General features: G+C 30.7%; 1 protein-coding gene and 1 long non-coding RNA gene across 2 annotated transcripts; one reads left to right on the top strand and one right to left on the bottom strand.

Moving 5' to 3' along the window:
* The first annotated feature begins 2,307 nt into the window (after positions 1-2,307).
* LOC107893168 (apyrase 2) lies at positions 2,308-6,558 on the top strand. Its single transcript, XM_041085511.1, has 10 exons — positions 2,308-3,032; positions 3,509-3,637; positions 3,709-3,765; positions 3,855-3,947; positions 4,670-4,875; positions 5,046-5,137; positions 5,457-5,671; positions 5,748-5,937; positions 6,031-6,155; positions 6,253-6,558. The coding sequence occupies exons 1-9, from the start codon at positions 2,712-2,714 to the stop codon at positions 6,144-6,146; spliced, it is 1,419 nt and encodes a 472-aa protein (XP_040941445.1). The 5' UTR covers positions 2,308-2,711; the 3' UTR covers positions 6,147-6,155; positions 6,253-6,558.
* A 1,805-nt stretch (positions 6,559-8,363) lies between these two features.
* On the bottom strand, positions 8,364-10,096 carry LOC121212541 (uncharacterized). The gene is made up of 2 exons (XR_005907812.1): positions 9,575-10,096; positions 8,364-8,668 (listed from the first exon to the last, which is right to left on the bottom strand). It is a non-coding gene; the product is annotated as an uncharacterized lncRNA (long non-coding RNA).
* Positions 10,097-17,741: the final 7,645 nt, after the last annotated feature.

The raw sequence follows: 17,741 nt of genomic DNA, 5'->3' as shown, positions 1-17,741 counted from the left end.
AGAAATGATTTTAAATATATTATTTCAGAATTAAAAAAAAGGTTAAAGTTGACGAATTGTAAAAAAAAATATTGTAATTTAAAAATAATTAATATATGCTCATTATTTAGGATATAAAAAATTATTTTTAAATTTTTAATTTTGATATTCAATTTTTTTTAGATAAGAAAAAGATAGTTTTTGAAATTTCAAATGAAATTGACTAGGTATATTTTTAATTTTAAGATAATTTTTTTAATTTTAAATTTGATATATAGTTTGTTAATTACCTTATTGAAAATATTTAAAGTAAGTAGATAATATTTTGAAAATGTTGGATATCATGTTTCTTTTTAAAAACAATTTAAATGAATAAATAAAATATTTTTAAACCTGTTTATATAAAAAAATTTAAATTTGATATATATATATATAAATTTTAAAATACAAAATTTAATTTCCATTCATTATTTAAGATATATGAAAAATTAATATAAGTAATTTTAAACAAATAATATTCGTTCTTCATTTAGATATAAAAAATTATTTTTAAATTTGATACTATATTTTTAGACACGTATAACGAATTTTAGTTATGTATATATTTTAATTTTAAGATAATTTTAAATTTTAATTTTACGTACAGTTTTTTAAATTTGAAATAAATATTCTAATATCAGTTCATTATTTAGGATTATAAAAAAATTAACAATAATTTTTTTTTGAATTACAATAATAAGGTAAAGCCTGAGCAACAAATATAATTAATGTATTTTTTATTTAGGTTGTATAAATTAAGAAAAATTAAGTTATTAGATTTTTATGAATTAAAAATTAATTATAAAAGAAGGACAATTATATTAAAAATAAATAATATAAAAATATTCATTATGTATATTATTATATTTTTAAAATTTTATGAATATCTTTTAATCAAATAAAAAATTTTAGAATTTCAAAAATCTTACATAAATGAAATCTCTCCTCAAAATCTCTCATCCAACTATATCTTAATTTATGAGCTAGGTTTGAGTAAATTGAGTATTAAACTATTTAGAAATGTAATATTTATGATAATTTCTCAAATTTGTGAAATTATTAAATGTGTGTATAGTGACGATTTTGAAAATTCAAAATTATTATTAAATTTGACAAATCTATGTTTTTATTTTTTTAAAATATATATTGTATTGAATCTCAATTAATTTACTCATAATATATGCATCACAAATACATAATAAATGAAATCCAAATTGAAATTAAAAAAAAAAAAACATGTTCCCAAACTGAGCATAAAAATTACCTGAAAGTTATAGTGACCAACAAAAAAAAAATCCATATATAAAAACATGGAAAAGAAAACATAAGTAACAAGAACCATGAATCCAACCTTAAAAACTAGAATTTTACATATTCTAAGAATACAATATTTCCAAAGAAAGACAATCTTTTTCTAACAGAATCTTTGGATCCATAGATAATCAATATGAAGAGTTAATTAGTAGATACAATGTCTAAATAGGTTAGAGATTACGTAATTAAATTATACATCTTTATATAATCACTTTTATTGGTACAAGTTATTTTATTACAAGATCAATATTAAATAGTGATTTTAGTTTTTTTAGTTAAGGTTTAAATTTAACTTCCTCTTTTGTAACTAAAAAAATATAAATAAATAAATAATTTAATTATTAAATTCTCTAAGGAAGGCGATGTTTTTTAAGCAAAACTTTAGAGTGAAAAATAATAAGTTTTAAAAATAATAAATAATAAAACCTTCGAATACTTAACATTGTCTAAACCGAGAAACAAGAAAATTACTTTGTACGTTAAACTCGCAAACATGATTTCCTCACATTTTATTATTCTATCTTATCTCCTTATAAATATTTTTCACTTTCAAAATAAATTTGTTGGATATTAATCATGTTTATTTATTTTTTAAATATTTATATATTCTTAAATTATTTTTAATTTATTTATATAAAATAATCTTTTATATAATTTTATATTAATTAAAATATTTAAAGTGTGACATAATTATCGTTAAAAATAGAATTTATAATATACACTATTAATATTTATTAATTTTCATAAAAAATTTTATTTAAATTTTCAAATTTATTCATTAATTAATTTTCATAATAAAATTTTTAACTCTTTAATAATAATATCTTATTTTAATAATTTCACCCAACAAAAATTAAAATATTATAAATAAATAAATATTTAAAAGTAGAATTTACTATCCTTTATTAATCATTTTACATATATCAATAATAATCAAATGAATTAATAAAATCAATTGTTGAAATCACTCACTGTCATCAACAATCGGCATATTACGGTGCGTATATGTGTATCTATATAGAACAAAATAATTTCTCCCTCCCTAAGCTATTTCCATTCCCTTCGTTTCCTCCCCGAATCCCTCCCTCTACATTTTCTCTTTCCCTTCTTTTCCTTTTCAATACCAATCCTTTCAAAATCACATCATAATTTCACAGATTATTATTTTTTAATTTTTTGTGTTTTTTAAGGTTAAATTTATTATAAATTCGAAGATACCGAAATTCAGAAACCTGGAAGATCTGGAGCCATTACCGGCTTCCACCGGCAACGGCCAGATCAGGTACCGAACACCATCCTCAGCCGAGCTCCTCGAGTCCGGTCCAAACGGAGGCTCATTATCTCCGACCGGAAACGGCACCGACGATCACCTAGAAAAGATGATCAAGCGTTCAATGGCGAGGCATGAGTCCATCTCCGACAAGATCCATAAGTACCGAGGCGGTCCTCTGGTCATCTCCATCCCTATCGTGCTTATAACCTTTCTGTTATACGTCATGCCGGGGAAATCGGCGTCTGATGCTGCCGTGCTGGAGGAGATCGAGTTAAATAGCAGGAGAGTAGGGGCGAATTCCAGAGGGAATAGGAATTATGCGGTGATTTTTGATGCGGGGAGTTCCGGGAGTCGAGTTCATGTTTATTGTTTTGATCAGAATTTGGATCTTGTTCCAATTGGCTCTGATTTAGAGCTTTTTGAACAGGTAATTTAATTTTTTTCCCAGTTAGTAATTTTTCAGACAGAATTATATTTTCTTGGAATGGAGTTCTGTCGATGATGTACTTGTGGATTTAAATCTGGAATTTGGATGAGAACCGTGACTTTACGATGATAATTTATATGGTAATTCAATGGCATAGTATGGGTTTTATTTTTCCTATTTCTTAGCTTCTTTTTTTTTTGTTGGGGAGGAGGGGGGGAGATTATATTTGCGACCTTTATTTGATATTTGTGAATTGTGATATATTTTGACTCAAAAATTGTAAGGTAGGATTTTAACTTGTATCCTCTAGAAAAGGATTTTACCTGAATTGAACAAAAAAAAAGGTTCAAAACATCAATTCTTTGATCTCTTTCCAAGGTACCATTTTACTTGTGTGCTGTGGACCATTTTCTTCAATTTTGATGGAGGTTTTTGTCCGAGTATTAGTTAGTTTTATGTGGGTTGTTTTGTTGCAGCTTAAACCAGGTTTGAGCTACTATGCAAAAGATCCACAGGCTGCTGCAAATTCATTAACTTCTCTTCTTGACAAGGCAGAAAGTGTTGTTCCGCTAGATTTACGATCAAAGACCCCTGTGAGAGTTGGGGTAGGTATTACTTTCATGCGTTATGTATTCTAAGCCTTTTAATTTGCTGAACAATGGGGCTGTCTGTGTAGGCAACTGCTGGTCTGAGGGCATTAGGAGGCGAGGCATCTGATAAAATTTTGCAATCGGTAATTTTATTTTCGGATACATGTTTGTTATGGCCACAACATTTACTTTACCATTTCCTCAAGCTAATGCAATTTAAATATGTATTTAGGTTAGGGAACTTTTGAAAAGTAGAAGCACCCTTAAATCCGAGGCAAATGGGGTCAAAATTCTGGACGGCTCTCAAGAAGGTTCTTATGAGTGGGTATGATATGCTGAATTTTCTTGTACTTTTATACTTTGCTTTTACTTTGCATACTGTAACTGGGGTTAGAGTATCTTGGCGGTCCCTATATTATAGCTAAAATGCAGTTTAATGCTTGTATTATAGAACCGAGTAATTTAATCTTTAAACATTTGATATAGGTGCAAACAAGTAAAATTGATAACAATATTGATGTAAAATTATTTAAATGCTGATGTGGACTTTTCTTCTCAAATCTTACAAAGTACATGATTTGTACATGAGTTGAAATCCGACAATATGTTCGTTCTTAATTGAAAAAATGTTGCTACTTCAGTTCCATCTAGAGATCAATATTATTGTCAGATTTCGGGGGTCTATGCTAGGTTTTAGATGGTTTCCCGTTAACATTGCTATCAATTTTACTTATTTCTCCAATGTCAAACATGGAAGAGATTGAAGGACTCAATTCTGTAATATAATGGATTAAATTGTACTTTTGACTAAGTACAAGGCTTGATATTTTAATATTATAACTGGTCAACATGATCAGTCTTGCTTAAGATGATTTCATGGTGGTGCCGGAGCCAATTGGAGAAATCTGAGGGGTTTCTCTAGGGTAACTTAGGGAAACTAGAATAAAGTATTTAGGTGCTGTCAGGGGCTAGGATCTGTTGTAATTTTTCCTACTGATGGAGAATGGACCTAATTTGGACTTTCTTAACCTCCATCTTCTTTTATAGGTGACAATAAATTACCTACTAGGGAATTTGGGAAGGACATATCATGACACAGTTGGCATAGTTGATCTTGGTGGTGGATCTGTTCAAATGGCGTATGCCATCTCCGAGAATGCTGCTTCAAGGGCTCCAAGTGTACCAGCTGGACAGGACAATTATGTAAATGAAATGTATCTCAAGGGATCAAAATATTACCTCTATGTATACAGGTACCCTCCATTTTAACAAAATAGGATTCTATTAATGATTTGAAATTGAATATAAAGAGAAATCTTAATGGCTTGTGATTCGTTCAGCAGTCTTATCACACAGGTCTCTATTCAGTCATTTGTATAATCTTTATATTTTAGTTATATACTTATGGCTTTCTTGTGTACAGTTATTTGCACTATGGCTTACTGGCAGCTCGAGCAGAAATTTTGAAGGCCACTGAAGATTCTGGCAACCCTTGCATCTTGGAGGGTTTTGATGGTATGTTTGAATTTCTTCGGTCGCAACCAACACTATAAGGTGCTGCTTTTTTTAAATATATATATGTGTGTGTATTTGGGCTGCAAATGGCAGGCACGATTTATGAATTCAGTAACTAAGTTTATAGCTACGACGACTGAAAATGTGGCAATTGTCTGTATTTGCTTCCTACTGCTAACTCTATTCATCTCTCTATTCTGAAACTTTGAATGCACTGAATAATGGAATAGTTCGAATGTTTGTAACGTCCTATCATCTTTGTTCAGCAGAATATTTGCCATTTAAGTACTTGACATATTGGGAATTTTATCTTTCCAAGGTACTTATAAATATGGAGGAGAAGAATATAAAGCATCGGCGCCGTCATCTGGTTCAAGCATGGAAGAATGCAGGAGGGTGACTCTCAAGGCTCTTAAAGTAAATGATTCATGCACGCATATGAAGTGCACATTTGGTGGCATATGGAACGGCGGAGGTGGAGATGGACAGAAGAATCTGTTTGTTGCTTCATTTTTCTTTGACAGGGCTGCCGAGGTATTTACCCGTTTGAGAATCTTATTGCCTGAAACAAGCCCATTAGACATTCTAACTAAATTGTTTATGAATTCAGGCTGGTTTTATTAAAGCCAGTGATCCTGTTGCAAAAGTTCAGCCCCATTCGTTTGCAGATGCTGCTAAACGTGCTTGTCAAACCAAGTATGCAGATGCTAAAGCAATATATAAAGATTTGGGCGAGAGTAACCTGGCATATATATGCATGGATCTGGTTTACCAGTACACGTTGCTCGTCGATGGATTCGGTAACTTTTAGCATCAAATTTAAGTTATGCAACTTCGTAATAAATAGGCCTCCTAGGATTCTAATTGACCGAAGTTATCTTTTTCTCGTTCAGGCCTTGATCCGTACCAAGATGTTACGTTGGTGAAGAAAGTGAAATACCGAAATTCCCTTGTTGAAGCTGCTTGGCCGCTAGGCAGTGCGATTGAAGCTGTATCATCAATGAAGTAAAAATTCCAGGTCAGCATCATCAACTTTAAATTAGTCACTGAAAAATTGCATGACTTGGGTTAATATTGGCATTTGCTAACCGAATACACTGTCGATAAATTTGCAGAACTACTCAGAAATTGGATTTTTTGGTGCGGAATAATCGGAAGAGAAAACAGTTTCATTTAATCTTCTTCATTGGTAATTTACAATTTTTCCCCCCTGATTTTTATAATTTTTGTGAGTTAATTGAATTAGTTCATTTAGTTTGTAAACTGATTATGTTATGTTACCAATGTGTTTGTGTCCCTAATATATTTTTGTTATAGTTAAAATGATGTTCAATTCTCATTTGTCTCTTGTATTACATACACTAATCTTTTTTTTTTTAATTTGATATTTAGATAATAAAAAATTTAGTTAGATTATTAGATATTTGAATTTGTATTTTGTAAGATTATTTAGAAGCTAATTCCGTACTACGTGGCATATTTATTATCTGCAGCATTTTATCTACAATTATATTAAGGTCTCCTTTCGATCGGATTATTTTTTAATTATTCAATTCAATATCTCTACATCCACAAGTTATTTAATTAAGAAATAATTAAAATATTTTTTTTAAAATAAATAACAAATATAATTACAAGAATATTTATGTTCTTTTACTTAAATAAAAAATTATAATAAGATCTTTAATTGACTTTGTGTAATGATTAATTAGTCTTTCTTTTTTAAGTTAGATCTTTTTGAAAGACTTTTTATCTTCTTTATAACTTTTTAGTATAAAATAGGTTAATGTTGATGTGTTTAAAATAAACATATAATAATTAAATCAAATATAACTTAGAAAAAGAAAACATAATTTGGAATTTAAAATATGACATTTGAATGGCTCATAAGCACATTTGAAAATGTTTGTTCTTATTTGATTATTTTAAAATATTTTGACTTGATATTTGACTTTTGATAGATTTAAGGTTCGTTTGGATGAGCAATGAAATTAGTTTAAATCAAAATGAAAATAATAGCGATGAGATTAGTTATTGGAGGAGTGAAATTGAATTGTATAGCAATGAGTTTAACATTAAATCACTAATGATGAAATGTGTTTAAATTTAAACATAGTGGTTGTAATGAAATGAGAATAAAAATTGTAGTTAAAAGACATTAGATCAAAGATGTCTGTTAATAAATAATTAAAAAAACTAAAATTATATTCATATTAACTAATAATATACAAATACAAATTATTGTGTTAAAATATAATTAAAATATTCATTAAGGTTGTTTTTATGTTAAATGATAATTAAAAATAAATAAAATAAAATATTGGTGAAATTAGAAGGTGTGAGTGTGTTTAAATATTCAACCGAAGTGCATCTAAAAACACATTCCAATTATTGTTGGATTTTCAAATATTTGGTGCATGGGATCCCAACGCACTGATGGAATCTCACCCATAACGAAATGGAATCTTATTGATACACGCCTTTTTTCTTCTCTCTCACTAACACCAAAATTGAGATGCTTTTACTTTTATTTATTTTATTCACTTAAGTAATCAATTTATTATATTTATTTTACATCATAATTTAATGAATATGTAAAAATAAAAACATTATACATATTATTAATAAAATTGTAGTTTAACATATTTTTAACAAATTTATATAAACCAAATAACCAAAAAAATGTTATTGTATACAATTTTGTTTTAATGAGAAAGAGGGCACATTCTTCAGTCTAGAACCAGCAGTAACTATTGATGGTTTTGCATTGCATTCACACCATTCACCCTCACTACGCAACGCTCCACTCAATACATCATCTGTAAAAATATATTTATTTCTATGCAGCCATATGTTCCGTAAAGAACTAACCTTCTCCAAATGCTTGAGATTTGCATCCCATTTGCTCTTCATGAGGTATTCATATGCCCCCTTGGTCGAAAATCTTTCCACACATCCCCGATGCCAACGCCAAATACCAACATCCACGCTATATCTTACAATTGAAGGTTTGATGTTGGCAATGTTAGACAGAACATTGCTGTTAAACCAAGAACTAGGAATGTCCTATCTCCATAGCCCCTTACAGCAACGAGATCTCGTACCAAAATGCCATCATCTCGCACACTATCACCAACGTACACCTTGCAAAATTGCCCAATATCAAGAACCCAATCATCATTCCACAATCTAATTGATTCTCTATTACTGATTGACCATATTGATGGGCGTCAAAACCATCAAATATAAATTCCTACGATAAGATTGTAGAGCCCAATTTTGGCCCGGGCTGAACAGTCCCAAACCGAACAATTGTTAACAGTCCATTTTACAAATCCAAGCCCAATAAACTCAAACCCATTTTACAAAAAATCTGACCCAATTCCTATTGGCCCCAATAGGCCCAAAAGACTAAACCAGGAAACCCTAGGGTTTCTAAAACTTTCAGCCGCCGCTCCCCACGTGCCTGGTCAGCACATTCAACGCTCGAGGCCTGACCAACAAAGCAGCCACCTGCTCCCATTCCATCACCTACAAAAGAGAGACAAACACGCAACAAAGACAACAGAGCAGAGAAATAGGACAAAAAAGGAGTAAATATATTGTAATATTAGGCTATAAGAGCCTCGAAAATCAGTGTATTCAAAGTAGAGGTGTGCATGGGCCGGGCTACCCGGCCCTGCCCGAAGGCCCGCCCGAAAAATGGGAAGGTTTGGGTAAAAATATAGGCCCGAAATATGGGTTTGGGCACAAAAACGAGGCCCGTTTAGAAAATGGGCCGGGCTCGGGTAAAATTTTTTTGGCCCGGGCCCGGCTCGGCCCGGCCCGAATTATATAATAAATATATTTTTTATTTTTAATTATATTTATATTTATATTTATATTTATATTTTAATTTTAATATAATCAATTTTTATTATATTTTTTAATTTGTGTATTGTTTTAATATATTTTTTATTTGTTTCTTGTTTTAATATTTGTTTTAAATATATTTTATTATTTAATATATTTTAAAATTTTTATTTAATAAAATAAGTTAAAAAAATTAATATGGGCCGGGCCGGGCTCGGGCTTAACAATTTTATTTCGAGTCAGACTTGGACAAATTTTTAGGCCCATATTTCAGGCCGGGCCAGGCCCGGGCCTAGAAAATAGGCCCGAAATTTTTTGTGGGCCCGGCCCATGCACACCTCTAATTCAAAGGGGGATTTTGGAATGCAAAAAAAAAACACTGTAATACACACGCGCATAACGAACACAAAAACAAATTTCGGGAGGTGATTTCCTCTATCTTTTCATGCTTTTATTCTCGAGTCTTTTATTTTCATTTGGGTATATACGAAAGCATCAATTGAAAATTGAAGAGATATTTTCATATCCTGTTGTTTTGTCAAATATCGTATGCGCAAATAGAAACAGAAATACAACCCACTTTACCCGTTTTCGGCGGTTAGAAGGTTTGAAAACCGAGAGGTTCCTTCACGTTCTATCGGCTTGCGGGGCTTCTTTTGAGTGTTTGGACTCAGGATTTGAGTCGAGGAAGGGAAAAAGGGTGAAAGGGGCCAGTTTTGTACCTCCGGCCACCGCATGCGGTGGTCGTCGGCGACAGACGGACGGTGGTCCGATCGCTGGAGAAGGGGACCCCAGAGAAACCCCAAAACCCCTTTCCTATTTTTTTTTAAGGCATAGCTGAAATGAAATTTTTTAAAGATTTTTGGGTTTAAATACCCTAAGTAAAACGGTGCCATTTTAGTCCTCCCCTTGAGCGTCCAAAACGACGCCGTATTGGGTGACCCGCTTTGACCCGACCCATTTACCCTCAGATCCGCATGTTTTCGTTCTAAATGGAGAATTTGTGCTTTTAGTCCTTCGTATTTGTGCCATCATTTGATTAAGCCCTGTTTATACCTCTTTGTTTTTTTAAATTTTCCCCTGGAATTTTCGCGTTGTTTCAAATTAGTCCGCAGTTTAATATTTCGTTTTAATATTTGGTTTATTTGTTTTTTAGTCCTCTTTGATTTGCGCGCATTATATTTTAGCCCTTGATTTTGTTTCAATGATTCATTTTACTTATTAATTCCCCCTTTTAGTTTGCATTTATTTCAATTAAGTTTGTTTATTTGAATTTATGTAATTTCTATTAATTTATTTATTATTTAGTTTTTTGAGTATATGATTCTGAATTATTATTATTGATTTTACATTTGTCTTAGTATGTTATTTTTACTTGCATTTGTATATATTTTAATTGTTTTATTATATAGTTCATTTAATTTAAAAATTCTCTTTTATATTTCTCTGTTTTAAACATTCATATGATGTTTATTCTTAAATACCTATTATTTTTATATATATTATTTATATTAGACTATCTTTTTAATTTATGTATATTATTTACTTATATATACATATGTATACATTGTCTCGTATATTACTTGCTTTAATTCTTTGCTTGCATAATGTTTTTTTTAAATAATAATAATAATAATAATAATAATAATAATAATCGATATTACTATGTTACATACGATTTATTATTGTTCTTATTCTTATGATTTTTTTATATTAAATTATTTTAAATACCTTATTTTAGATTTTATTTATTTATTTTGAAGTGTTCCAATATTATTTTCACACTTATATATATGTATATATAAATATTTTATATATCATTCGTTTTAAATTATTGTATATTAATGATTATTAAGACTACTTTTTCACATTGTTTGTTTGAAATTTATTTATTTAGATTCTATTTTTTTTAATTTGCCTTATGTTTATTTTCTGTTATTGGTTAAATATATTGTTTAATATCTCTTGAAACTTGTTAGCATAAATGTTAGAATAGTATATGATTATTTGTTTTATGGGTCACATTTTAAATTCATTGCTTTTATGTTGCTCATATTTGATTGTTTATGTCTTCCAACCCCATGATCCGTAAATGCTTTGGCAATATGTTTTGGCAAGATAATATGTCGTTATCCTCATGCATGTTTTTTACTATGAGTGACTATTTAAAAGTTTTAGTTCAATCAATTATCTTTTAATCATTAATTCTTTCTATTTTAAAACTACAATGAAAGGAATTTTTTCGAGAACAAGGTAATGTTTCATGTTTGGAAATTCGCGAAATCGTGCTCTAATGTGCTGTGTTTCGATTTTTCGTTTGACCAAACGACTAAACACCTTTTTTAGAATTTCGTCCGCGTTTTCTAAACCTTGAAACAAAGGCGATGTTTGATGTTTAGAAATTCGAGGGATCGTGCCCTAATGTGTTGGGTTTCGATCTTTCGTTTGTTTAAATAATCAAACTTCCCTTTAAAGTTTCGTCCTCATTTTCTAAACCATGAAACAAAGGCGATGTTTGATGCTTAGAAATTCAAGAGATCGTGCCCTAATGTGTTGGGTTTCGTTCTTTCGTTTGTCTAAATAATCAGGTTTCCCTTTTAAGTTTCATCCCTTTTAAAATTTTGTCCAAATTTTTCTTCAAAAAATAATAAGGCAATATTTCTTGTTTGGTCATTCGAGTAAATCGTGCCCTAACGTGCTGTGTTTCGATTTATCGCTTGACCAAATAATCGAATATCCTTTTAAAATTAAAATACATGAGTTTTGAAAATCAAAAGACAAGCTTATTCTCGAGGATTTAAAATGTCGTGTCCTAACGTACTAGATGTGACATTTTATTACTTCGGGACAAGAAGGTCTTTAGCATCTGCTTCGATTTATTCAAACATTTTTGTAAAATTAACATTAATAAAAAGAGGGATCGTATGCTAAATTCTTTTGGAGTTTTTAAATTTCGACATTAAGACGTTAATTAATCAATTAGGTACCAATTTTGGGCGTTACGAGGGTGCTAATCCTTCCTCGTACGTAACCGACTCCCGAACCCGTTTTCTCAAATTTCGTAGACCAAAATTGTTATTTTAGTAAATCGAAATGTTTTATTAAAATGACCAAATTTCTAGGTGATCCGATCACACCTAAACAAAAAAGATTGGTGGCGACTCCCAATTTTCGTTTCCATTTTCAAAATAAAATTCGACCCGTTTTCAAAAAAATGGTTTCGATAAAGATAACACTAAATAGCAATATAGAGCAGTGGGATCGAATCCACAAGGATTGGCTATCTAATTTTGCTTTTATTCGTGACCAGAATCACTGTCGCAATCACTGTCGTGCCTACAACCTGTGCGTAACAATACTGAAGAATGAAAAAAGGGGGATTTTAATTCATAAAGATAATAAAATAAGTAAATACACAGTGTAATAAAATAAAAATAAGAACATATTCGAAATTAAAAAAATAAATTTAAGGAAATAAAATAAATGAGTGAATAAAATATTTTTAAGCTTAGCCTTAGTCTCAGTACACCTCGAACTTGAACTGATCATTAAAAGAATGTTTTTCAATGTTTTTCCTTCTAAAAAATAAGTTGGTTATAGCGATCGATGATGCCTCAAACCACCAGCTTTTCCTTTTGTAGTCAGTTCTGGTACGACCTATAAATCGACCCTTGTCGAATTTCTAACCACGTGATATGTACCCGTAATTTAAGACTTCGATAGCCTTGGATTTAAAAAGTCTAACTTGAATTAATGGCCTCAACCGCGTGGGTCATTTAAATCCGATCACTATCTCCCTTAACGGAATCCAACTGGCTTTTCCCACCTGAACACGCCAATTTGTTTTCGGGATTTTGAATACAATATGACCAACTCAACTTTCCAACTGTACGCCAAATGATTCCAACCCAATGTGCACTTTTTGAATTGAAATTGAATCAACTTTAAGGGACGAATTTGTACTATCCCATACACCGGAGAAATAGCAAATACCGAATTGCAAAGTATTTAGTGTGGGTTAATCATGAAATAATCGTGCTAGATGGAGTATGGAAGTGGCTTTTAATAGGAATTGTGAAAAGGGGAAAGGGCTTGGAAGGTAAGTAAACCAAAAATGTTAAAAGTAAAAGAAAATAAAAATGGCAGAATGAAAAGCAACTCAGGGAAAAAAAGAAGAAGAAAGGAATTGTTTTATTCCAAATATATATATTATATGTCCAGTTGGTTATAGCCTATAAATATTTATACATACTTTTAGTATTAAAATTTAGCTAGATTTTCTCTAAATATTATCCCTACATAAATCAAATTTAAACTAATTACAGAGTTTTAACAATATAAAAAATAATTTGATCTTTATCCCGCCAACTTCAAATCTTTAATCTTTCAATCTACCCCTAATCTTTGCGTCTTGTTCCAATTTAGCCCATTTTTGCATGATTTTGAGTTTTAGTACACCAATTTTATTCCTGATAAGAAAAATCCAAATATAGTAGCACCTTATTCGATAATTAGCCAAAAATAAATGCATTAAAAATACAAATTTATCTTTCTATCAAATTCCCCATTTCACTTAGCCCATATTTATCCTCAAGCATGATGTCTACTAAAAATCGTTTGACAAACATTTTTTAAATCAAACCCGCTTTCTTAGTCAAGTATAATGCAAACAATTAGTTGAATCAAAAATAAATAATTGCTAGACTCAATCGACAAGTATTTTATAAAATCTCGAACAGTATGTCAAACTCAACTATTTCACTAAATTTAGATTTGATCAAACTTGCAAGACAATCTTTCTCAATATATATATTTTTAAACTTATTCGAGACATGATCAAGTCTTTTTTGACGTGAAATGAGATGACAACCAAACACCTCACACTGGTTACTCAACTAGACATGTTTTTTATTATTATTTATTATTATTTTGTTTTTTTACGAATTCGAGACATAGCCAAATCTTTTGATGCAAAATGAGATGACAACCAAGCACCTCACCTCAGTTACTCAATTTGGCATGTCCTTAATGAATTTATTTCTCTTTTCTTAAGGCAGCTCAGTTAGCGGAATGTTACAAGTTTCACTTTATCACTGAATCTTTTGACGCAAAATGAGATGACAACCCAAGCACCTCACCCTGGTTACTCAATTTGATCACATTTCCAGTTCTTCACTCTTAACAAAGCCATTAACGGATTACTTATTTATTTATTTATTAAAATAAGTACTTTCATTAGGCAAGTTTAAAAGAGCCAATAACTTATACGAAATATTGACTAAGCCATAACATTTTCAATTCTACAAAATATTTATTGATCAAGTAAGCAATAGTTATTCATGACTCAACCAATTATTTAAATAAACTTAGCATAAGAAATAAAGGTTTATTTTCGAAAAGAATTGAGGAATTATCTTAGTGAATGAACACATGCAAAGATTCAATAGTATGGCATGCCCATCCACTTAGCCTACATTGCCCACAATGTGCAAAAAGAATAACAAAAGTTGAGGTAAAGTGTACTCCCCGTGTATATTCAATGGGTTCGAGGACGGTAGAAATGACCGCTTTTCAGTATGGTGAGGATGCTTGAGATGTTAACATCCTTTGTTTTAAGACGAGCTTCAATACGATGAAGTCATTCGTCCATAGTGGAAGGTAGCTGCTTCTCTTGATCTCTAGTAGCCGAATCATGTCTTCGTCGAAAGACTTTATTGCTTTGAGCGGTTTGTATACTTGGGGGAACAAAATAAAACATAGTAGAGGTGCCAGCAAGTAAACCCATAGAATCCAAACAATATTCATCCAAAGGATCCATATTATAAGCATACGTTAGGGATGAAAAATTAGCACTGAATGGAAGAATATTTCTAGCTAAATGTGTGATGTAAGGGTCGAGTATGAGAGGTCGGTGGGTCCGAATTACAACATGAAAATTACGTGCAAACCAATATCCTAAATTGACCCTAAAACCGGAATGTATGCACCATAAGAAAAATAGTTTTATCTTAGTTAAGACAGACGTAAAATCATTGCAGCATGAATAATTAAAAGCGAGAAACCTATGAATGTACCTTAGGGTCGATTCATGCACTAACAAAGCTTTAGAGGTCTTAGAATTGTAAGACCGACTGAATTAACATCAAAATCACTGGAATCTTTAGAAGAACAGTATGGTACGAGTCAGTCTGAGCATCATCAGGGTCAACAAAACCTATGGCTATGTTAAAATCAGAAATAGACATAGTAAATGAATGACCAAGCAATTTGAATTTAGTTACATTCGGGGTTTTAACAGTCTTAACTGCAGACATATTAAAATTAAATGTCGAATAAAATCCGAACATAAGTTCATAATATGCAGCATAGTAAATATTCGCGTATGACGTCCAACTAATAGCAACAAAATAATTAAATACCGACTCACGCATATTAAGTGCATCAACGATAAATAGAAAGATATATTTATAGATTGGAATTGGCTGATGTTGAATTTCCACGTATCATGTCCGGTATTCCAATGTCGTGAAACTTAGAAACCCTTGAAGTCTTTGTTCTGGCGGCATTGTATAGGTTCAGCCTCGGCAACGATGCCAAAATTTGATGGGCGTCAAAAACATGAAATATAAATTCCTATAGCAAAATAACACTAAATAGCAGTATAAAGCAGTAGGGTTGAATCCACAGGGATTGGCTATCCAATTTTTCCTTTTTTCATGACCAGAATCACTATCGCAGTCACGGTCTTGCCCATGATCTGTGTGTAGCAATGCTGAAAAATGAAAAAAAAGGGTTTTAATTGATAAAGATAATAAAATAAGTAAATACGCAATGTAATAAAATAAAAATAAGAACAAATGAGAAATTGGAAAAATAAATTTAAGGAAATAAAATAAATGAGTGTAAAAATAAGAACGTTTAAATTCGGTCACTATCTCTCTTGACGGAGTCCAACTGGTTTTTCCCACCTGAACACACCAATTTGTTCGCGGGATTTTGAATACAGCATGGTCGACCCAACTTTCCAACTATACGCCAAATGATTCCAACCCAACGTGTACTTTTTAAATTGAAATCGAATCAACTTTAAGGGACGAATTTGTACTATCTCATATACTATAGCGAATATCGAATTGCAAAGTATTTAGTGTGGGTTCATATCTTACGATTACTTTGTCAGAGCGACAACCAAATTAAGGCTAAAAAGGACTTAGTTATCACTCATGTTAAATGTAGTATGGAAGTAGCTTTTAATTGGAATTGTGGAAAGTGAAAAGGGGAAAGGGCTTCGAAGGTAAATAAAAAAAAATGTTGAAAGTAAAAGAAAATAAAAATGGCTGAATGAAAAGCAACTGACGTAGGAAGGGAAAGAAAGGAAGGAATTATTTTATTCCAGTAAAAACAAGTGTGTCCAGTTGGTTATAGCAACTAAGTATTTATACACACTTTTAGCATTAAAATTTAGTTAGATTTTTCCTAAATATTATCACTATATAAATCAAAATTTAAAAATTAAATTTAAACTGAAGTTTAAATTTACACTAATTATAGAATTTTAACAATATCAAAAAATAATTTTATCTTTATCCAGTCAATTTCAAATCTTCAATCTTTCAATCTACCCTTTCTCTTTGCTTCTTGTTCCAATTTAGCCCCTTTTTGTATGATTTTGAATTTCAGCACACTAACTTTATTCTTGATAAGAAAAATCTAAATTTAGTAGCATCTTATTCAATAATTAGACAAAAATAGATGCATTAAAAATACAAATTTATCTTTCTATCACATACCATACTCTTTCATAGACAATCCCAACTCCACATTAGAAACCTTCACAAAAAGAAAAAAAAAACAATCCGATCAGTTAAATTTTTCGAGACACATCACTTGAGTTCGATACTTTCTATAAAGAAGCTAAACCAAAAAACCATAAGCATTGGTAATAAATGTGAACCCCAACTTAAAATAAAAGACATTCGATATAATTCTAAACTCACATTATTGAGAGGTTGATGTATGGACTCCCAATTAGCCAAAAAAATTTCCTTTCATCCTCATTAGCACCCTATATAAATCTCCAAACCAACCTTTCAATCTCATTATATATGCAAACCAAAAGCATCATTGTCTGCATGAAATAGTTAGAGATTGTTGTAAGAATTGACTTAACAAGGATCACCTGACCATTCAATGATAGCAATTTAACATCCCATCTATTGAATTGACTATGAAATTTCTCAACAATGAATGGATATGTGCTATTACTCACACGTTTATATAGCAAGGGAACATCCATAATTTTCCCCAAATCATAAACCGACTAAAAACCTAATTTATCAATGATTGCCATCATCACTTTTTCCTTCCTTTGTATTTGGTGAAAATTAAATTAATGTTTTACAAGCATTAATTCAATGTTTAATCTGAACCCAGATAGAATGTACAATATAAGATTTGTCCAGTAAAACAAATCTAAATCCTTGACAAAAAAGAAGTGAGATGTAGGATCACTCGTCCTAGCAAGGTAATTGACTCCCATTGCAGTGCCTTTGCAATGTTATGTCCCAACCCCAATATGATTTAATCTCATTTCATCATTATAGTTACATTTAAATTCAAATATATATTTCACTATTTTTTATATCACCAAAATCAATCTCAAGTCCAAACTGTTAGTAAAAAATTTGGCCCAATTTGACAAAAAATAAGGGATTCGGTAAAATAAATAAATTTCCATAAAAAAATATGCATA

Source organism: Gossypium hirsutum, chromosome A13 (assembly GCF_007990345.1).
Source record: "Gossypium hirsutum isolate 1008001.06 chromosome A13, Gossypium_hirsutum_v2.1, whole genome shotgun sequence".
NCBI classification, from domain to species: domain Eukaryota; kingdom Viridiplantae; phylum Streptophyta; class Magnoliopsida; order Malvales; family Malvaceae; genus Gossypium; species Gossypium hirsutum.
This window is presented reverse-complemented; position numbering and strand designations above follow the sequence as displayed.